This window comes from Magallana gigas, chromosome 9 (genome assembly GCF_963853765.1).
Source record: "Magallana gigas chromosome 9, xbMagGiga1.1, whole genome shotgun sequence".
Taxonomy (NCBI): domain Eukaryota; kingdom Metazoa; phylum Mollusca; class Bivalvia; order Ostreida; family Ostreidae; genus Magallana; species Magallana gigas.
This window is the reverse complement of record NC_088861.1, coordinates 30139401-30163408: the sequence shown is the minus strand read 5'-3', so window position 1 is coordinate 30163408 and position 24008 is coordinate 30139401. Positions and strand designations below refer to the sequence as shown.

Here is a 24008-nt window from a genome sequence, read left to right as displayed (position 1 = left end):
TATTAGGGGGGGGCAGCCTCTCGTGTACACTGTACCTCCGGTATACAGGAAGAACCTCCGGTCTTATGTACAGGAAGAGATCTGTTCTGTTCATATTAAAAAAATATTAACCAGAAAAGCTAGATTTTACAGTCTTATTCTTAATCAGATGTTGCAGAGCATAATATTTTGAATATCTACAATCACGGAGGGAAAGGAGGATCAAATTTTTTAGCAAGTGCATTTCCATATTAATTTGTTTGGTTAAGTTAGACCTAATGTATATAATCTCAAAGCTAGAAAACGGTTGCTATTTGTAAGGTCCGGGCAATTATTTTGCTTATCAAGATCTTCACAACTAAGAAAAATGAATTCCCCGACTGTGCTCTTCCCTATTTTAGGGCAAAATTTGCCGAAGCCGGGGATCAAAATATTTTACATCTCTCTCTCTCTCTCTCTCTCTCTCTCTCTCTCTCTCTCTCTCTCTCTCTCTCTCTCTCTCTCATGTGTTACAAGTTTGAGACTACACCGCTGGTTTTTATTTACAGTTTGAACTTTTACATAGACTGAAAAAGAACGCTCCAATTCTGCTGATTATCTGCATAATTATAATGTGTTGCATTCAATGTGCACTTCCTTTTTTGATTCGCGGAGAATAAATATGAATGACTACTACTGTCTAGTATTAACGGCATATATATAAATGATAACTTCGTTATCACCCCGAGCATTTTGTTTTAGAGCGTAATGCGGGAAACTTGAGATGTATCCGTTATGACGTCATAAACGAATGTGCACAAAGCGGCCAAACAAGTTGTCTAAATTGTGCACATAATTTGATGACGAAAGCAAACCCGCAACCCACCTTAAAGATAAATTACATTCTATGTCCGACTCAATGTGTACCCTGCACTCTTGATGAAATTTCAATATGACATCTAGTTCAAGTTTCATTGAAGTTCATTAAAATTTTTGAACAATTAAAAAACTTTTACTTTATGAAAGTCTTCTTTAGCAAGATAATGACAGCACATTTGCATTTGATTCAATTGTATTTGAACAATTAAGCCCTGGCATTGACTGAAATACTGGTTGTCATAATCTTTAGCCTACTATGTGACAGCAAACTAAAATTACACATATATATCATTTGGCTACCATCACATCTAATGAAAATTTACAGGGCTGAAGGCAGATAACAATTAAAGCTATATTTAAACACTATACATGTGTACTAATATGATGTATGGCAGAATTTCATCAGTCGCAATACAGTACAAATGTCAAAATTGTTCAAGTCCAATGGAAAAGTTACATCATATTACATGAAATGTTAGCCAGTTGATTAGGTGCAGTATTAATGGCAGACAGAAAATTAATGCAGACTTCATTATTAATTTACATCAATAAACATGCCCTCAGCTGCCCTGCAGTGGAACAAAAGGCCTTAGCGTTCCTGTTTTGGGCTTTAATTTGAGGTCCTTTTTTTGTATATGCATGTAAGTCAATCTCTGCGCTCTCATGGCATGCAACAGTGACAGTTTGTTGTGATAGGGTGTCTAGAAATAAAGAGGAGATCGATCCTTTTTGGGGTATAGATGAAAAAATTCAAACTCTAACTGACACAATTTGCATATCTGAATTATATTTGCATTGGATTCTCTAGAGATGCCATGTCAGCATGCAAGCATACATGTGTTTTAATAGAGACAATTCAGTGAGTTGTTATTTTAACTGAAAGGTAAACATATCAACTGGCAAATTCAACAGGCATCCTGCTACATAACTGAATTAAAAAGCCAATCCGTATCAACACTCTTTTGTCAAAGGAGGAGTATTAAATTACTCCATAGAAATCATAGTTATTTTCCAAACAGGAATAAGAATAAATATGATTTGTATTAGCTACTATTAGTTGTTATAGAAACTTTCATGCTGTAGGGAAGGGGGTGATAACTTTCACTTTCAGTTTCATGCTGAGGGGAATAACTTTCACTTTCATGCTAAGGTAATAAGTTTCACTTTTTGTTTCACTCTCATGCTGTGGGGATACATTGGTAGCCTGGTCATGCAAGCGCTACTGAATATGCCACTTACCATGCTCATGTTTTTCTGGTAATTTCTTTTTTGACTTGTTTTTCGCTAAATCATAATTGAAAGTAACAGGAAAATGAAGAAAGAACCAACTAAAAATTTGAAAGAATGAGAGAATTTAAAATACCTGCTCCAAGTTAAAAACAATTAAGCAACTCATTAGAATTGGGAAGAGATTTACATTTAAAGAAGCAATTCTGTTTTTATATCAGTTGAGAACGCCAAATTTATCTAAATTATACTGCAAGTTCAAATAATTCAGGGTCAAATCTTTCTTAATTGAGCAGCATTAAATTTTCCTAAAAAAAAAAAAATTGCACTTAGCACTTTCCAATTTTTGCTAATGAAGTTCATATTTGAGAGATGAATGATGAAATAAAATCCATGGTCTTTGACATCATTGGCAATGAGGCACGGAATAAAGTATAGTAGCTGTACAAGTTATAGTAATTATACATGTTATTTCATTTAGTTTCCTCAAATCTGATACAATGTTAAATTTCCTCCACATCTATTTTGTGCAGATTCTGATCTAAACACAATGAGCAGTGTCAACATTAATCTACTCAGCAGTGTCAAAACAAAACTTGCCAATATTTCATCATACTGCACTATCTTTCATCATATAGCGCTAACCAAAATTAAATGCAGCCCAATTCATCCATCTATTCATCTAACTAAGATTTTTTTCATTTCCTCTCCAATCAACCACACCCCACCCTATCCCCAATCCTTAAAAAAAATGGAATAGATAAATTCTGAGCACTGTAGTTTGCAAAATAGGAATAATACCAGTTATTTCAATTAATATTAAATCCTGAAAGACAACCCCCCCCCCCCCCCCCCCAATTTAATTACTTAGGTATGCAAGGAGAATACTCGATATGAAATGTACCAACAAGTTTTGTTCTGTCCGTCTTCCTGAACATACAGAAAGCTATGGGGGTTAACGACTAAGACACAGATGACACACACAGATAGAGTTTGTTGATGCGTTACCATGGAGATTTGTGGGTGTGGACGGTTTGGAGCCCACCAGGGGCTGTGTCTCGCTGCGCTGGCGCCGCCCAGAGGTGGGGCGACTGTCGGGATTGTGCTGTAAGATGTTGGACTGGAGGATTCTCTTTTTCTTGGCCTGTTCCTCTATTCTCCTTCTCTGTGTAAACAAAACAACCTCCATCACTATATATACACGTTATCATACTCTGATGCAGAAAAAAAAGTGTCTTTCAAATGGGTTATTTTGGAACTCAAGAAAGATTTTACGATGAATTTTTTAAAAAGCAAAACTCCCAGCTGAACTTAAGTTGCACATACATTATATACTATATTCATTTGGTGGAATGTTGAAGAAATGGAAAGTCAAATGGTGGAACACCATTTGAATATGATTCCATATGACGAGAACGGAGGAGAGACGACAAAATCATCAAAACAACCCTGATTACAACAAAATCGGCAGAAGCCGTTTCCATACTGCCACAGTTAATATTGACTATCTTTCCATTAATTAAATGAGAAATTCATTAGAAGAACCAATATAAGGCCTAAAATTCCAGGAGAAATCAGACAGCTAGACGAGCATTCTTCATAAAAGAACTTTATTATGGTAACCCAAGATTTTTCTATCTTCATCACACTTAATTATTTTTGGGGTTAATAAGGCGGCTTCAATCACATACCATTTTTTTTGCATTGAAAATGTGTTAGAAAGAAACTAGACATGGACCCCTATTTATAGTGGCAGTATAACATGTCATCAAATGTGAGATTCATATCTGTAATACAAATACATTTTGACTGTACAGATAACAAAAAAAACTAAATTTCTTTTTCATGTCCATTATCAGACTGGGGTTTTCCTATTCCTTGCATACTTTATACATGTCCATTGGACACATGTACTTGTACTTATTTACTGACTGACTACCGAAGTATATTAGGTTGATCAATCTTCTAGATGGTGAAATTACAAGATAAGTATATAGGCGAAGCATCTGCAATTGTGCCAAATATTAATTTTCAGACAGATATAAAAAATATTCACATGCCATGTTTAAACCAATAAAAGTTTGACATTTCAGTTCGAGGGGAAATTAAATGTGGATAACTACTCCACACCTATTTATCGCTTTCGGATTATTGGTCGTAACCTTGGTATAATAATTACATGTGTCTGCAGTGAAAATGATGAACTTACCTCTTTGTCCAACTTCCTCTGTTGAAGATCATTATCTTGAACGCTGAGAAGAAAAAATTAAAGGCTTACAAATTAAAACTGAAATTTTCCATTATTTATCAAACATATTATACCCATGCATCTTCAGTTTAGCTATTACCAAAGCATAAACTTTGTCCAAATAAAATTTTTATCCCAACAAAGTTTATCTATAATCCTTGATTTTATTCTAAGTTTTACATAATGATTAAGCCACTAAATATTACATAATTTTTTTTTTTTTTTTGGGGGGGGGGGGGGGGTTGGGGAGATTATTATGACAGTGATAATAATAAAATGTCTGTATTGATTCAGTTTGTGGCTATCAGTACCTATATACTGGTAAAATACCCTAAAAAACGAGATGCAACTCCAACAAAAAATAATACACATGTACTTAATATAAATCCATGCTAACTAAATAGGTTTAACTAATTAATAATTAGCTGCTGATTACCTGCCAGGGGGACCACTCATTGTCCACTGATGATTTTCGTCAAAATCAGATCTGGAAAAAAAAAAAATTATAAATATACAAAAATATCCTAAAACGAATTCAGTAAAACCTGCCTTGTACGTGTACCATCTTCATAATTGTGTTTTAGAGTGTGACATGCATACAGCAACACTTGACGTAAATATAATTATTAACAGTTATGAAACAATTCAATTTTGATATAGTCATATGATTTGCTGAAATAATGATAGGTTGGGAGGGGAAAAAGTACGGTAGGTCATGGAATTTTCCAGACAGTTATATAAGTAAGAAATGTACAAAAAACACTTTTCTTTAAAGTATATGAGGATTTTATTATCTTTGTTTGTGATTTTTCTCTTTTACTTAAGGGTTTTCGGGGTGGAGTAAAGTTCACATGCAATTTAAGCATCTCTACAATTCCAAATCTGTATACCTCGTTTTATACAATTCCAAATACTGTATACCTCATTCTATAAGCAAAATGTATTTAGTTTGTGGATACATCAATATTCCTGTTGTGTGGCTGTATAGCTTAAAACCAATTTTAGAAAAATCATTAACTTTCAAAAACTCACAGATTCACTTTAAATAGCACATGATTCAGAAACCCATAGAAAAATCTGCACTTATAGATCTATCTTGTTTCATACTACAGACTTTTCTATGAATTAAGTTTCAAATACAATTCTCAAAGTTAATTCAAACCAACCCGAATTCTCTAAGTCGATCTTCAAAGTATCATATCAATTCTATAAGTTTCAATCAATTTTCAAGTTTCAATTCAAAACAGGAAAAGCATTTTAGTTATGGACAGAATGGAAAGAGGAGAATTCTGGAAATAATCCCCATAAAGAGTTTGTTTTTCATGTGACTGACTAATATATATGTGTTTATAACAGTACTGTATGTATAAAAACATCTGATGAGCAAAATACACGTTACAGGGAAAATGGCTAGGTGTTGAATATTGACGATACTGAGATTAAAAACATTTCATATTGAAAACTGTCAACATACACCCACATAGGTTTATAATGCAAATCCCTTATGAATTACATTTCCGTGTTATTGTTTTGGTCACTGAATGTCATTATAAATCCCCATATTACAGTTTAATATTTAAAACACCACTCCGTGACTTTCCCCGAAAATGTGCTTCATTCATATTTAAAGCTTTCAGGATAAAACAAACGAAACTTTCACGCTGACATTTTATATATGCATTAACATCTAAAACAGTGATATATATATAGGTCCGTTGGGCCGGGTGTGACAATAATATATATATAATGTTATATTTCAATGTGTATATCATGTTCAATTGAAACACGTCACTATAACAAATGATTTACTTTTACTCATACAGTTGATATATTAACAAGACTATTAAATTCCAAACAAAAACCGTAACTGTACTTTTATTCATGATTTCTGAAACATCCATTTATATCTGTAAAAAAAACCAAAACGATAAAGATCTTACTACGGTACAAGTTGTGATGAAAAAGTCAGTCAACATGGAAAGCTTTTTCAAGTAACAATACTCCCAGAGAGGAAAGGAGTGATTGTGGTCATGTAATGCGTATAGAGGTCCTGGCTTATATTCAATTTATTAACATGATTAAGGAGCTAGGGAAACGAACCTCAGCCTCCTTCTGATTTTTCGTGTCATGCAGAGGGATTCTAACCAAAAAATCAAAGAACAGTCCCGGCTAGTAAAATGTACAGTGACTCCAAATAAAATCCCAAATAATACTGAAGCCATCACTGCATGGTAAACTGTTTCACAGTGGTACAGAGAGAGAGAGAGAGAGAGAGAGAGAGAGAGAGAGAGAGAGAGAGAGAGAGAGAGAGAGAGCGAGCAAGAGAGAACAAAACTAAAATTGCTTAGCCCTTCTTATAGGTAAAATTTATGTATTTTGCCTCTTGAAGATAGGCTCCTGTGAGACATGCATTATTCAGAACACTTTAAAAAAAAAAATTTTTCAACTAAATGCATCCACCATGGATATCATCTAGCATTCCATGTATTGACATTAACTTGACTATAAAAGCTTGTCATTAATAAAACATGCTTCTCTGTCCCCCATAAAATTACTTCAAATACAGATTGCACATCTTTTTTTGTTATGATACCCTGGAACACTGATCATAATCAATTAAACTATAATTATCAATATAGTTCAATGAAGCACTTTATAGCTGAATTAGTTGATACACATGCTTGAATTGAAAGCATGGTGTAAGAAAAAACGATTATTATAAAAGATATACACTGTAAATAGAGAATAATTCAAAGCTTACTTACTTATTTAAACACACTTGCTTCCTCAGCTGAGCTTTTGATAATTTCTTGAAAGAGCAGTTACTCAGTGTGGCACTTTTTAAGATTGACCACAAGATCAAGATATATCCAAATTGTCTGATCAACACATTCTCATAAAAATAATTCCTTACTATAACACAGTACGGTAAATATATATAAATATAATTCCCTTGAAATTTGCAAACACAGAGAGAAAATGAAGTCTAATTGAAATAATTAAACAGTAATCACTTTGCATTTAATAAATCAATTAATAATTGATTAATTGAGCCAATGACATGCATAGGCAAGTCAGTCATTTTGAATTTCTAACTCATGCAGGGGGTGACACCTCTGTATATAATTAATTATTCAAACAATTTAACTTCCTGAATTCTTATCAACGATCATATTGATTCTTGGCAAAAAGTAACATTACAAAAGAAGGGAGTTTAAATAAAAAATAAAAAAATACCCTCAAGGTTTTTTATGTGTATTGCCTGCTGAAATGTCTACATATAGTTGAATAATCAAAGTTTGAGACTCTCCTTAATAACCTGATTATAAAAGTCTAGATAAGCCTCAATATATGAGAGCCAAGTAATAATTCATCCTTATATATTAATATATCAGAACCAATTTTGAAGCAAAGATTCTATATCAATCTATATCCCCTCCCCCGCAAAAATCTGTAAACTTGTTGACTGATTTGTTAATTTTTTAAAAAATAACTTTTGACCAAGGGATTCAAATTTGAACTTTATCCAAAGGCAGGGGACCTTAAAATTTTACTTCCTCAGCGACATTTTACCAATTTAAGAATTACTGCTTACAAACTAAAATACTCAAGTATGTTTATTTTTCATCAGCTAGCCAAAGTTTCAAAAGAATTGAATTCCAAAAGAACATTATAATTTCAATTAGTGATTTATAAAATTGTTGCAGTGAATAAATACATTAATTTTGTGAGTTGAGGATCAAGTCATGAGGTTGGTAATATTCCTGAATTTGCATGTGGTGAGTTCTTTTGCAAAATGCATCCCTGGTCCACCAAGGTTTCTGTTAGATCTCACAGACCCAATATAAATTAATAAACTGCAAAATTTTCCATGAACTACATTATGGTCTGCCATTACATGACCTGCCTCTAAATCCCAGTTCATGAAGCTGTCCCAATTTCATATAAGACGAAACTAGTAGAACAACAGTTGCCATAAAGTCTATAACAATGTAAACACTGAGTACTTAGACTGTCATTGCAGTTCACGGCCCCATCACAGTGCTAACTGTATGTTTCAAGTGTTCATAGTCAATCATGGTTATAATTTACAAGAAAGACCGAAATCTTGACTAAAGTCTAAGAGTCTTCTAGATTCGGGGTCCTAAATTCAAAATAAAAAGGGCCTAAATGTGTTGTATGTTAAATACAATGACATGTAGAGTGTATGCACTTAATATATAAATAAATAAAGATAATTTTGAAGATTTATCCCCCAACTCTTCATACTACAATCATGTTCCCCCCGAAATCAGTCAATATGGTAATCTTTGTCCTCAGTCTGAACACATCCACTCAAGAAGAGTTTACATGACAATTACCCGCATATCACAAATTACATGTTCTTCTCCTCCATCATATCTCTGCAGGAACTCGACAAACAAGATTGTAAAACTCCAATAAGGAATAGACACGGGGCTGTATACTGGTGATTGATTTACAGTCAAGTTTTATTGCTACCTCTATCTTTATCGACATGTATTTAAATAGAGCCTGTGTTAAGTCTTCATGTATGATGCTGTCTGCAATATGGTCATAGTCCCTGTACTATAAAACAGTACTTGAAGTTTATACCTCCCAGAATTGTAAGAGAATATTACCACCCAGGGGGCATTACTCCTTAACAAAAGTACTTCCTCCTTTTTTTTCTTCTCTCTCTCGTAAAGTTTATAACATGCTATTCAACCAAATGGACTTCCTAGTATCGGTTTTCAATCTGCCAATGCTTTCAGTTATACTTCTCAGCAAATGTACAAAATTTGAGAGACACTTAAATTTGCTCTTCAAAACAGACAAAGCCCTCAACAAAGGGACAGAACTGTTTTGGCACCATTCCAAATAAAGGGAAATCACTCATCACTAAGTCATACCACAGGGCATCATAAGTGCACATAATTCTTCTCTATTTTGTCAATCTTAAACCTGGCAAAGACTGAAAAAGATTTCACAAAAGAATGTTCAACTTCTAATGTCTGACATTATTTCTGAAATTATTACACCTGGATAATATCTTCTAGAAAACCTCGCCAAAACATTACATGGTAGCAGTTACAAATCACATTGATTCTGTAAAAAAAAACAATAAAAGAAATTGACTATATTTTAAGGTCTCTTACACGGTTACTACTTACCAAATTACAAAACCTGTTGCTAAGCAATGAATCACTATCATCAACGCAGCCTAGAAAATGCTAAATCCCTCGAGCTGATCCACGTGGTTATTTATTATTATTTTTTTTGCGTTCAAAAACCTTACTGTGATATACCGACTAAGAAGCAAGCATTATTGATTACGGTAATAAAGGGAAAAATTTGTTACATCAGCTGTGAATATCAAAAATAGAGTGCAATATTGGATCAAGAAGTTTTAATTAAGTCAGTTTCAATGTATTTTCTGAGACTATATTAAATAATGAAATGTCTTAAAACCACCCAAGATGATTAAAATGACACCTTTGCAAAATGCACAGAATTGCACCTCAGTCTATAAATTTCCCAATCCCACTTTATATTACCATTACTCACAATGATAGAGAATCAAAGATTGCTGCAATTTACTGTACTAAGTTTAGTACATTTGGGACATAGGCTAATAGTGTATATTATATTCACCTGTGTCTGCATCACTGGGAAACCAACTTGCATATTGCAATGATCTAATATTTGTCTTTTTAATTCTAAGGTTTATTTAAAGCAACAAAGAGTTGTATTATAGATGTTAAATTGTCTGCTTGACCATACCCCTGCTGCAATATGCAATCACAATTGTTTACCAATATACCCTTACAACATTGAAAGGATGTAAAATAAAATGACATAAGAATTTCATCTCTCTCTCTCTCTCTCTCTCTCTCTCTCTCTCTCTCTCTCTCTCATCAACAAGCAATTTGCACATTATTCGCAACTTTCACCAATGGATTATCTAAGATCATGCCAGCCACAGCGAACATAAAACCTTGAGCCCTTAGGAATTCCTCTCTAATAGCACTAGTCTCCAAATAGAAATGAATAAGAAAAACCCCAACACCATATAACACCTATTGACAAATCAGAGCAGTTCACTCTCTGTGCTATCATAAAAGCTCAAATCAATTCTCACTATACACCAGAAGCTTTGCCAATGAATTGCACTGCTGAGCTCCAATGCTAAAAGGGGGCCATTATCTTTATGACTGCTCTTTCACATGTCTGGATATTCAAATTATAGGGTGCATACTGCATGTATTTACTGAAAAGATTTTGTTGCCATTGAGGAATATTGGTAGGTTTAATTAATGATTTGTCATATTTTTAAATTAGGTAAACATAGGTAATCATAGATTACTAAGCTCACCGAGACGGAGCATCACCATTATGAGACATCACCTTCATAAGACCACCTTTATCATTTTATATGAAAATCATACTTTATGATCTTGGATATTCATGGATTCTGTTTTGACAAAATATCGTATATCATCTGATAAATTTTTTTATGATAATCATATGTTCATATGTTAATCAATACAATGATATAAAATTAAATATTGTATCATGTCATATTTATAATATATATCATATAAAACAATAAAATACCGTAATAAACAATAATGAGATATGATATTGTAATGTATGATATGATATTGTATTGTGTTATACCTTATTGTATTTGATCACATAATACAATATCATAAAATATAATACAATATAGTATTATATTACAATATCATATTACATAATACATCATAACATTGAAACATATTATATTGTATAATATAGTATGATATTGTATTGAATGACACTGAAACATACTTGATACATTATATGATATTATATCATATAATACAATATAATTTGATTCCAACATTGTATCTTATCAAATGATACAATATTATGTGATAAAGCAAAATATTATAAAACACATTATTATATTATACATATTGTATCATATGACACAATAATATATATTACAATATCATATAATACAATTTCATGTGATGTGATAATATATCATATAAACCAATATCATATCATACAATATCGTATGATACAATATTATATAATATTACAATATCATATAATACAATTTCATGTGATATGATTCTATATTACTGAAACCAATATCATATTATACAATATTGTATGATACAATATTATAAAATATACAATATTGTATCATAGGATACAATATAATATTTTGCAATATCTTATGTAATTGTATCATGTGATAAAATAATAAATTAAAAATACAATATAATATTATACAATATTGTATCATAATATACAATACTATACATAACAGTATCATGATACAATATCATATCATAAAATATCCAAAAAATTGATACAATATCATATCGTATTGTATAACTTTTTATAATATAACATATGATATCATATTGTATCATATCAAACAATATTGTTTCATATCATACAATACTATATCATAGGAATCATGTTATATCATTTATCAACAAACACATCTATCTATCGAGCATGGTTTGAGTGAGGTAGGAGATTTCTTTAGCATCCTTGATAATGGAGATCAGGCTCTGCATCTGAAGCTACCTCTGCATTTAATTTATAATAAAGTTAAATCAACTATGCAAGCTATCATCTATAAAATATGTGACCTGTTCCAAAAAACTAAACCTCATCCAGCATCCGAAACCTATGGCTCAGATTCAGCATTCAAGCCCATCAGGTGCATTGGTATCATAACACGCATCATCCATGCAAGTTTGGTGAAGTTTGGACCAGTAATAACTAAGATATCATCATCAGAGGGCACTAGCAATTAAAACCTTAACTTCCTCCAGCATCCGCAACCTATGGCTCAGATTCAGCATCCATGCCTGTCAGGTGCATCTGTATCATAAGACACACCATCCATTCAAGTTTGGTGAAGTTAGGACCTGTAATAACTAAGATTTATTTTTTAGCATCCTTGATAATGGAGATCAAGCTCTGCATCTGAAGCTACCTCTGCGATTCATTCATATTACAGTTAAATCAACTATGCAAGTTTGATATAGTACTATCATCTATTAAACATGTGACCTGTTCCTTAAAACTTAACTTTATCCAGCATCCGAAACCAGACTCAGCATTCAAGCCTGTCAGGTGCATCAGTATCATAAGACACACCATCCATGGAAGTCTGGTGAAGTAAGGACAAGTAGTTATATCATCATCAGAGGGCACCTGTTTCAAAAACTTTATTTAACCAGCTCTTAAAACCTTAACCTCCTCCAGCATCCGAAACCTATTGCTCAGATTCAGCATTCAAGCTTGTCAGGTGCATCAGTATCATAAGACGCACCATCCATACAAGTTTGGTGAAGTAAGGACCAGTAGTAACTAAGATATAATCATCAGAGGGCACCTGCAACAAAAACTTTAACCAGCTCTAAAAACCTTAACCTCTTCCAGCATCCGAAACCTATTGCTCAGATTCAGCATTCAAGCTAGTCAGGTGCATCAGTATCATAAGACGCATCATCCATACAAGTTTGGTGAAGTTAGGACCAGTAGTAACTTAGATATTGCTATCAATGGGCACCCGCAACAAAAACTTTAACCTGCTCCAAAAACCTTAACCTCCTCCAGCATCCGAAACCTATAGCTCAGATTCAGCACTCAAGCCTGTCTGGTGCATCAGAATCATAAGGCACACCATCCATGCAAGTTTGGTGATGTACGGACCAGCAGTAACTAAGATATTGCTATCAAAGGGCACCTGCAACAAAAACTTTAACCTGGTCCAACAACCTTAAAGCTGACATGAATTCAGAAATACGCATTACTTCCCTTTTATCTCCGACTACCGCCATATTAGTTGTCGATTTCTATTGTTCTGCTCATCGCTACACACCCCCTATATAAGGCCGAGAGCCCTCGTCATGCTTCACCGCATTCAGGAATTTCATACACCCGAACACGTTACCTTGGACGAAAAGACTTGTAAAAACGCGTTTTGAACAAAAATAATATGACAACCACTTCACTGGCAAGATATATCCAATAAACGACAAAACAAGACAGACTGAAATCCAGGCGCAGATACTTCAGAAATTCCTCGATAATTGTAGACCGTTTTCCTGTGTATGTTATAACATCGCACATGCGCAAACCACACACTGTGGCAGATCGAGCAATGTCAATTATCGCATGGATTTTATAAACGGGGAGTTTTTGTAGGAACGGATAGAAACGTTGTTACTTTCTTGGATTTACTATCATTTAGCTACTGTGTTGGATGTAGTGTCGCCAGGGTTTTCAAGAAGATGCAGACGTTATGCACTCTGTATGAACGACACACGTGTTCGATGTGCATGCGAAGTAAGGCAGCACTGTCTGTGCAAAATAATACAGATACCTTGGACATCCTTTCAAAGAATAAATATATTTTGTATTTCATTGATTGTTGTTTTCTTCATTCTTTATTACTACATTTTACTACATGTACAATGTGTAGTTCATGCATTTAGAAGTCCGCGCAACGTGAATGCCTCGATCGGAAAGCAACCGACCGTAACTTTCTCAACCGGTATATATACCCCAGTGGCAGTAGAGGAGCGATCGAAACTAATATGGCGACCAAATGCTTTTATGAATTCATGTCAGCTTTAACCTCCTCCAGCATCTGAAATTTAGGACCCAGATTCAGCATCCAAGTCTTTCAAGTCCATAAGTAGGTCCAGATGCATCACCCATGCAAGTTTGGTGAAGATAGGACAAGTAATAGCTTAGATACAGGACCTGCAACAAAAACTTTAACCAGGTCCGGACGCCGACGCCGACGCCGACGCCACCGCCGACGCCGAGGGTATAGCATAAGCTCTCCTTGACTTCGTCTCGGTGAGCTAAAAATTGAGCCATTAAATCCTATGATTTAATGTCAGCTTCAAGTTAAGGTTCATTGACTCTCTGATAAAGAAAGGTAACTCTAACTTGTTGAAAATGTATGCATGCATATATTTTAAATGATGCTTCTTATGGGATAACGAAGCCGTGTACAATTAGGAATCATGAATATAAATAAATTATCATAAAAATGACTATCAAACTAGTTGATCAAGAGTCCATTTGCTTTAAAAAAATCGGAACAAGAAGTCAATTAGAACAAAACATACACATGCCAAGCCAAACCAGTTAATAAAATAAAATAAAAAATGTTCTCTCAAAGCTCCACTTCCTTTTCCTTCCTTTATACATAGAATTTAACTTTTTGTGCCTCCAACTATCTGTTATTAATAGTTCAGAGGGGAAGAATTTAACCACTGATCATTAATTAATTAATTACGGATCAAACACTAGGCCTGAACCCAATAGAGGTTTTGTGTAAAGGTCTTGAAGTATTTTGTCAATATCTTTCTATTGACTCTACTGGAATACATGACAGTTCAGATAGCTGGAGATGTTTAAATTGGTTTGTCAATATAAGAGAAAGAGAGAGAGAGAGAGAGAGAGAGAGAGAGAGGGGGGGACATTTTGAATCAGTTACCATGGTAGCTGAAATAACAAATATCAATTGCACTGGTAACTTGTCTTCAGTGAAAATAACATGGCTTTTTTTTTCTCAATTCAAAATTCAATATTATTAATCTTTTATCTAAATACCATAATGTCCTTATCTGAAGAGCTGAATCGCTAAACAATGAAATTTAACCAGCTTTGTGGCAGAATCATCTTATATATTGATTAATCACCTTTAAAACTACAATCATTTCGAAAGATTTTGATTAAGGTTGATATTTAGGACATTTAAGTAACAAGGCAAACAATCGTTAAAATCTCATGAATATTAATTAAATGTCTCAGGAAATGTTTGATTTGCAAAGCAGGTTAAACATTGAGATTTTTTAAAATCAATGTTGCATCAAGACTACATGTACAAGACAGTCAAGAATACTCGTGATATGATGATGAAGGAAGTCAACTTTTATATTCCCCTCATTTTTGACTGTTAGATAGACAGCTATATAGATGTCATTCAGACAGGGTGATTTCAGTACTGTGAACCCCAAACTAAATAATTGTTTTTCAACTCATAAATAAAAACAAAAAACAAACGCAAAACACCCCCTCCCCCTTTACAGTATACAGTACATGAAATACTGCTGCAGTTGTTCACGGCAAAATTTTGTAATCATGCACTGCACGTCTAACAGTCAAATGCCAACGTATTTATTTCATTCGAATTGATGCTCAATATTAACCCATTAAGAACTGACATATTCTGCTTGCCCCAAAGGTTTTCAACATTTTACCAAGTACTAAACAACTGTGACGAAAAACTGACATTGACATCATTGCTTGCATGAAAACACAATAAAATCAGATTCTGCAGTTTCAAATGTTGCCAAAAAAATCCCTTTAGCCATCAAAGTACATCTAGGAATAAAGTCTGATGGGGTTCGGAAATCTGTTTTTTCAGACATTAGAGATGTTTCTGGTGTGAAATTTGTGCCCTATTCTCCCCCCCCCCTTTTTGGCAGACTTTCTGAAAGGACCCCAAAGATTTCTCTTGTCAAAATGTGTGATAACATATCCGTACTCTTCTGTCTGGTGTTTCAGACAGATGGGGACCACACATTAGAGTTTTTTTTTAGGTGCAATATGTCCTATTATTTGCTTTGCAGACAGTTTATGAGGATCCTAAATATGTGTACACAGTAAGAGTGTCAGCATTCCCATCACACATTTGTATGAAATGCCATTGCTTTGTACATGTATGTTACACAGTGTTTCATCTTTTAAGTTAAAGTATGCAAAGTAAAACAATCATAATTATATAAGTCTCTACTTTGGGATTAAGAAGATTGAAGCAAAGTATTTTGTATGATTTAAGTTTCATTTTTAGCAAATTACAATGTCAAAGTGTTTTGTTTCTCAGCAGTTGAATTAGAATTTTTTTTAGTTAACTATCAAAATTTGTTGCCCTATGATATATTGGTATCATTTACCAATACCAGTTATTAAAAAGGGGATTACAAAATGCTGCAATGGCAGAATGCATTCTGTATGCCTAACATTCTAACAGTTATTTCTATTTAAGGTAACTCCGTACCTATAAAATTATGGGTTCAAAGTTAAAAAAATAACTTTTTTTAACTTATTGGACTTCGATTTCATCAAAAAATAAATAAAAAATATATGTATCCATACTATTTAAGATGTAAGGGAATAAAAACCAAAGGCTGAAATTATCATCTGAAAATCACACTTTTTTTGTTTAAAAATTAAATATAAGTGGATGGATACTTGTTTGTCTTTTTAAATTGTATTGCTTACTATGCCAGAAAACTAAAATTAATTAAAAAAATAGAAAAAAAATTGTTAACATTAGAAAAATTGTAGCATTTAGATATATCACTTAGAGAAAAGTAGAAAAGAGTTATTTCCCTTTGTCATTATTGAATTATGTCGAATATTAGGATGAAAAACGCTTATTAAATATCTCCAAGTAAACAATGATTTGAGTTTTTGATGTGCACCTATAATAACATAAAAAATACAAATCTACTTGCAAGAATTTTAATGAATTCATGGTTTATGTAAAATGTATGACGTCATAGGAGGGTGGATTTACTTTAAACCACCCCTGAATCTCTGAAGACTCTGCCACCATATTGAGTCAGCTGTTAATATATGGATATGGTCACCTATACCATCCATTAGGAATTCTGACATGGCTAATCCTCCTTCACTGACCACCATCTAGACCTATTATGTATCATTACATGGAAGGTGCGATAAAAAAAAAATGGTCGGGAGTTCGATGGCTAGTGCCTTTTCAGCTAATGATTCTGGCCAGACACAGAAAATCACTTAGTAAGCATAGCTACTGCAGTATATAAAGCTGATGTGGTATTATTTCTACAAGAGATGGACAGACTGCCTGATCATGAGGACTCGAGGGCAGCTCCATTTCTTAAAGGGCACCATTGATTATGGCTTCTAAGAAATAATGATTGATGTATGAAGAAAAGTGATAATGAACATGTAAAGAATTACCGACTCTTTCTTAAGGTTTTTCATCATTTGGAATGTAATTTTCTTTGCTAATCCAAATTTATGTGACTACCAGCTTAATTAATTTTGTATCTTCAAAGATAAAGAAAAAATAATCTAAAGTAACTATGAGTATATTTCTTCACAAAATACTGTAAACGTATTATATTTGGCGTGTATGATATTTGGTTGAAAATGATTTTTCAACAAGCTAGCGTGGATTTAAATTGACGTTTTTTTTAATGTGCTCATTGCAATACATATATGAAAAGCATTTAGTGATGCACTTGAATTAATGATCGCCGCTTACAGCCAAAAATGCTGAAAAGAATACATAGTCAAATATAATACATTTACAGTAGAATGTGCAGAATATCTTTGATGTGATTCATTTATCTTTATACATGTTATATAATGAAGCTTCATATTGACTTTGGTCAACACAAAACATCAGGAGTCTATTTTTAAACATGATGTAACTCTTCAACATGACATTGATTGGCAACAGTGGTCCTCAAAAAGTTGAATCTGTTCTGTTGGATGACCTTTTAAATCCTGTACAGTTCATGGTAGTCAGAATAATTGATACATATACAGCCTTTAATTTATAAATCATCAAAATCAAAGCTTTGATCAAATTTTTTTTCACACACAAAATACTTTTGAAAACGTACAGATTAGGTACACTGGTACGCTAGATTTTAGAAGCACGATCCACAAATTTTTCATTATCTATTAATCAAGCATAACGTTAAGGAATTTTAAATGAACTATTTACTTGATATATATTAAGAAACAACACCCCTGTTTAATAATGCCACGATTATATTGCAACAGAAGCACCATGTTACCTACACAAAACACAGGGGGGTTTTTAATCAAAGAGCTAACTATGTTGTGTTATCCCAAGATACCCTGTGTGCAGTAAAATTTACGTTTTATCTGGGGAACAACAATACAATGCACATTATGTATATCTTTGGAATACAGGTGATCACATGCTAGGTATTTCTTAAACATTTATAACTCGATCTGTCTGTTCCAACAAAGGTTTATGGGTTTCCAAAAGAGGAACTTTAAATATAGCCACGAATTGTCATCAGTATTTTAAACGATGAAAGTAAAAACATATTAACCTTAATGTAAATATAATTATACGACAATAACACTGTATGACTGTGTCTTTGGCTCTGATCATGATCACAAACTGTGTATTAACTCTGCCTCTTCCAACAAACGTTTATGGATTTCCAAAAGAGGAACTTTAAATATAGCCATTAATTGTCATCGGAAACCGTACAGGAAGAGGATTTACTTGGAGCATTCTTATTGGCATTATGTTCCGTAAAATTGCTTTTGTGTATCTCAATCTTTGATATAAAGTACGTAATAAAAAAGCCTTTCGTATATAAACTGCGGTGATCCGCCAATTGAAAAAGGTGGGCAAAATTATAGGGGTATTATTATTAGTATATACTATTGTGAAAGCAAAAAGTAAAAACATTTGACCTTACTGTAAATAATGTCTTAAATTGTTAAACATCAAGATCTTTAATTTGTCATTTGAAAAGAAAATTCTGCCACTGATACATGTATTAAAGGCTATCATTAGTTTAAAAAAATTTTGGCTGCATGACTCAGGTCAAAGAATGTGTCAAAAATAGTCCTATCATGATAATGGAATTGGTTTAGTCAGGACCAAGACCAATACTTTACATTCCACCGTAACAACATAACCAGAAATACACTGTCACCAAACAATTTAGGTCACCCATTGAAACACAGTTGTAAGGACTGACCTCCCAAAATCTTATGTAAAAGGTAAACTTAATTCTATTTTCAAAGTCCTCCTGTTGAGGACAAACATTAAGAAGGCTACATGGCTGTAGCCTTTTTTTGGACTATACCTTTCTCCTTAAGATGAAGAGCTCCACATGTATTAATAGAGAAATCTGGAAAATATTCAAATTTTGAGGCTAATTTTTTTTTTTTTTTATAGATAATAATTTATGACCAAAAATGTCATAATTATTCAAAATGTTAATTTAAAGCAGATTTGATGGGTACTAGTTTTGTTGACCATCTACTCTGCTTCCTTATTAAACACTTTAGATAATTTAGTATCACCACATAGATCAATACTAGATATCATTATTAATTCAAGCCAAACCAATTGTTTGATTATGGATATCATTGAGCAATCACTCTTCATCAGTACCATGTTTCATAATTGATAATGTTCTGCATTCAACACTACCACACCCCCATACAATTGGGAAAATTACATCTTCCACAACCCAGCTATTCTCAACACTTCACTTATCCCTTTATGCTCACTGGGACAAGAAAATCAAATCAAACTCCGAACCATTCTATGGAAGTTCTCTCTTGTAGAGAGCACAAAAAGCCTGATATGGCCACGCAGGATGCACTTATCCGAGCAATATTGACAGAATCCATTTACTATCCATCATCTCCTACTCACTTGGTCACTGCCAAGAAAAATCCTCTGAAGATGACATGATAACATGTACAGAAGAAAAAAAATCATTTAGGCAAAGTTAATATGATTGAACAGCCCCCGAATCTTTTCCAAATCAAGACAGTGACAGACATTGAATGAACTAAGACTTGCAAGGCAGCTTTCGTTGAACGCAGTGTGAGGCGCTGCACCCCAGAGATAATGGAAGTCAACTTGACAGCAATAGACAGTTGTCAGTAATATGCTCTTAGACTGATATTGTTGGGCAGACGACAACCTTAAACAGTTGACAGTATGAGAGTGAGAGTATGAGGCTGTAGTTGATAGTAGAAGGCTGTGAGAGTAATGAAGAGGCAGCAAGTGGCAGTGGTGTAAGACAATATTCAACATTGGTAGACAGTAGAAGGTAGCTGAAGTGGTCAAAAGTAGTAGACCAGTTGACAGTGGAAAGCATGAGAGTGATAGACAGTGAGAAAAACAAGTGGTCAAAAGTAGTGAACAATGGTCAAGTTGCTGGTTGGCCTCTGATATTAAATCACCCATATAACAAAGAGGGAGTCACAAGGTGTAGAGAGCTTAATCTTCAACATCAATATTTTCCCTGACAAAAGTCAATACACACTGGCTGAGAACTCCTTTCACTACCTTACTTATACCTAAGCATAAAATAATTCTCATTTAGAAAGACAATTTGAAAGAGATTATTCTAAGCAACAATAAACTTCAGGACTGAAATGATAGAATGTAGCATCTAGAATACAATAGATCAAAAAGTTATTCAATAGCTTACTGTTCTAGCAGATGATTGGGACTGTATTTCCCCATTTTATAACTTGGCTCCATGATTGCACTGCCCAGGAAAAAGAAAACTGCTGCTAAGTCACAAAATCACACACTCACGGAGTAAAGAAAAAAAAATCCTGAAATTAAATCAAAAAATCTCCGACGAGAGAAATGTCCAGTTTTCCCTCCAGTATCAGGAAGTGTCAGTAGAGAATTGTTTACAGACACTGGCAGCCATCTTGTTTTTGTGACGCTGTTTGGTTATCAACAGGCTTTTACAGGTCTGACAGATATAGCCCGTCCCTTTAAATCCAGGAGGACGTCACCGAGAGAGAGAGAATCAGCGAGCTTGAGGTTCCTGGATATTGACACAGTCACTGTACGGTTGGGTGTATACACACCTGAGCAGGTAAATCTGTCTCGTTAATCGAGTCGACGAGGAGAAAAAAATAACAGGTGGAAACCCTATTGATTCACCTGGCCAGTCTTTTAATCATTGATAGAGGAAGACTGCAGACAATTTCCTTGGTCCACCAGAAGTCAATACCACTTATATCCTCAGTTGCATAAAGATTGAAGACACCATTAAAGTGCCCAGACGTAATTACACAATAGCCACCATACTTTGTCTTATTTGTGCACACGCAGTACCCGAAAGGGCATTTTGCAATAGACTTATATTCAGGTTCTGCAATCACCCTTTGGGAACAATTATTGTAAATATGGGGTGCAGGTTTCTGTAAAGAGAATACACATTTTCTACCTGCATTCATCACATTATTGGTAATTTCAATTATTCAGCAATAAAACTCACAGTCCCCCTTATCTATTTCTATTGGGTGTGACAAATATTGGCAATAAAGTGGCATGGATATGGAATAATTAAACCATTCCATCAATGTATAGATGGATTGATAAAACCACTCAATGATAGTCATTATACACACACAAACACATGTTCATGGTACCATCTGAAAGATATCTCCATCATTAGTGTTAATTGTGTGTGAAATATAATGGGCCACCATTGAGTCAATTCATTACAGTAATGGAACATTTCAGCCACAGTAACAATTGACAGAGTACAAGATAACTTCTGTCCCAGGCTATTCCCTTTGGAATTCCCTGAAATCAATTTTCAGATCAAGGCAGGATAATACCATCATTTCTGCATGTTTAAAAATGCAATATCAATTTAAAAACCATTTTTTGCTGAACTGCCAATTAAAAATTTATGAACTTTGATGATAAAAAAATTCTCAGCAGATTTCTACCTTTTTTAATCCTAGTAGCATTTAATTTTAATTTCTCAAGATATTTCTAAACTATTTCCAACCAACAATTTTTACTCCGCACTAATTCAACAATGGGTACCTTGAGTTTGTGCTGCACAAACAGAGCATCTTAACCATCTTAAACATCAATTATTCATAGTACATGTATTAATTTAAAAAAAAAATCAATGCATAAATCCTACTCAACTCCATGAATATGCTACTGAACCAAATCCGTAAATTCAGTTTCTGTTCTTACATTATCACAGCAGGCATATGCAAGCAGCAAGATCAATCCGCCTTGAAATACTGGTAATCATTGCATCTCATTCTTTGACACATAGTCCACTTCAAAATCAATGATTTTTTACTCTTTGAATGTGCCTTAATTAATTGACCTGCTGTACTCTGATCATAGTCTCAATCTTCCCAAGCATAAATAACCTGCAAAAAGCAAGGAAAAGAGAAACCATTGCGCCCACAGGCTGAAAACGAGTCAAAAGCTTAAAAGGTTTGCCTGATCCCATGAGTCAGCAGTGGTACAAGACTGAGACAAAAGATCCCAACCAGCAGTGCATCTTAATCATCATCTATAACATACATGCAATCGGATTACTGTGGGGTCATTTTTAATTGTAGAGGTCAAAGTTCATGGGTAAAGCTAAAAAATTTTCTGGTTCATGGGACATAAGTTCGCTGGTAGCTGCGTTTTCAGGAAATTTAAAAAAAAAATTTAACAATTGCTTCTAATTACTCAATGTATGTGGGGATGTAAATTCATGGGCAAGGGTTACCCACTAAATTAAGCCACGGACATAACCACGGACATAACCATGATGACTCCACAGTGTAATCAAAATGACTTCATCTTAATATGTATCAAGATGTAAACCTTTACACAACAGATGGGAGAATTAAACCAAAATAAAAAAAATTTCCTAATCCTCTCCAGCTTTTGATGTATTAGTTCCGATCAATAAAGGTCTTCGTTAATTAACTTCCATTAATCACCTGGATTCACCCTTCCATACATGTGACCATTAGATAACAGGCTATACCATTAACATAACAAGAAATAATGGACTGTCATCACCTGATCACGTGATCAGAAAGACCGAGATGAAATGGAATTTTTTTCAACCCCATCCCCTTCTACAAATGAATACTCTTGATTTCCAAGAGACATTATCATTATTACCAATAAGATATTAATTATAAAATTTGACCTAAATAAATCTATGCTGTGTATACTCTCTGTGACGTTTCATTTGTCATGCAGCATATAGCCTCATTTAAAAATGCAGCATGAAATAAGAGCAAAATTAGTAATCACATGTTTCTTTCATAATGAAACAAAAACACACAATTTTGATATTAAAGAAAAAATTGGGTAAAAATTATGGGTTAAAATCAATTGATACAATCCAAGATAAACTGGGTTTTATTCAATAAATTAATTGTCAATTGCTCACAAGTAAGTCAACCATTTTAAGCACTCACTAAAATTACTGAATACACAGGATCACTTGATATTTACATTTTCCCGTGTCTTTGTCTATGATAAAACTACAAATCGCTTATGTAATGTTTAATCCAATATATTTCATAACTATTTTGATATTCAATTGTACCATTGCTAAAAATTACCGGTATATAAATACAAGTAACATAGGAATCCTTCTTTGAATATTATGAGGTGATCAAATACGACCGGGCATACATGTAACCAAATCTTCCATCATCATATATGCCCTTTGGGCTTTAATGGATTTGATCACCCCCAACCGCCTCATAATACTCAAACTCAAATAGTGATTCCTAATTCCTTGATTAATAAATGTTCTCGAGCCCGGGCAATGCATACAATGTGCATATCTAATAAACAAAATAAACTTTAAAACAACACCTCCATGACAACAAAACATTGCCATCAAATTAACTCTGATGAACCTTTCAGATGACAATCATTTACAAAAATAAAACATGAGTCACATGACATAATCCACATGTGCATGCATGTTCATTCAAACCAATAAATGTCAAACAAATACCCAATCTCAATGATTGTGTTAGCTTTTTGTTCCAACCTGAACTTGAATTGCGAAATTCTGAAGTTTTTATT

The 24008-nt window shown here is 33.7% G+C and overlaps 1 protein-coding gene across 7 annotated transcripts in view; it reads right to left on the bottom strand.

Moving 5' to 3' along the window:
• The window catches only part of LOC105339740 (tubby-related protein 3), a 51288-nt gene that overhangs the window by 20162 nt on the left and 7118 nt on the right, over positions 1-24008 (bottom strand). For 2 of the 7 annotated variants that reach the window (XM_066072368.1, XM_066072373.1), the window contains exons 1-5: positions 20620-20841; positions 4749-4799; positions 4274-4316; positions 3073-3229; positions 2077-2121 (exon numbers count right to left, since the gene is read on the bottom strand). In XM_066072368.1, the coding sequence (XP_065928440.1) occupies positions 2077-2121; positions 3073-3229; positions 4274-4316; positions 4749-4799; positions 20620-20672 (349 nt within the window). In that variant the 5' untranslated portion in view covers positions 20673-20841. Of the gene's footprint in view, positions 1-2076; positions 2122-3072; positions 3230-4273; positions 4317-4748; positions 4800-20619; positions 20842-24008 lie in introns of those variants that run through there. The other 5 variants (XM_066072371.1, XM_066072369.1, XM_066072372.1 and 2 more) reach the window with 3 other exon arrangements.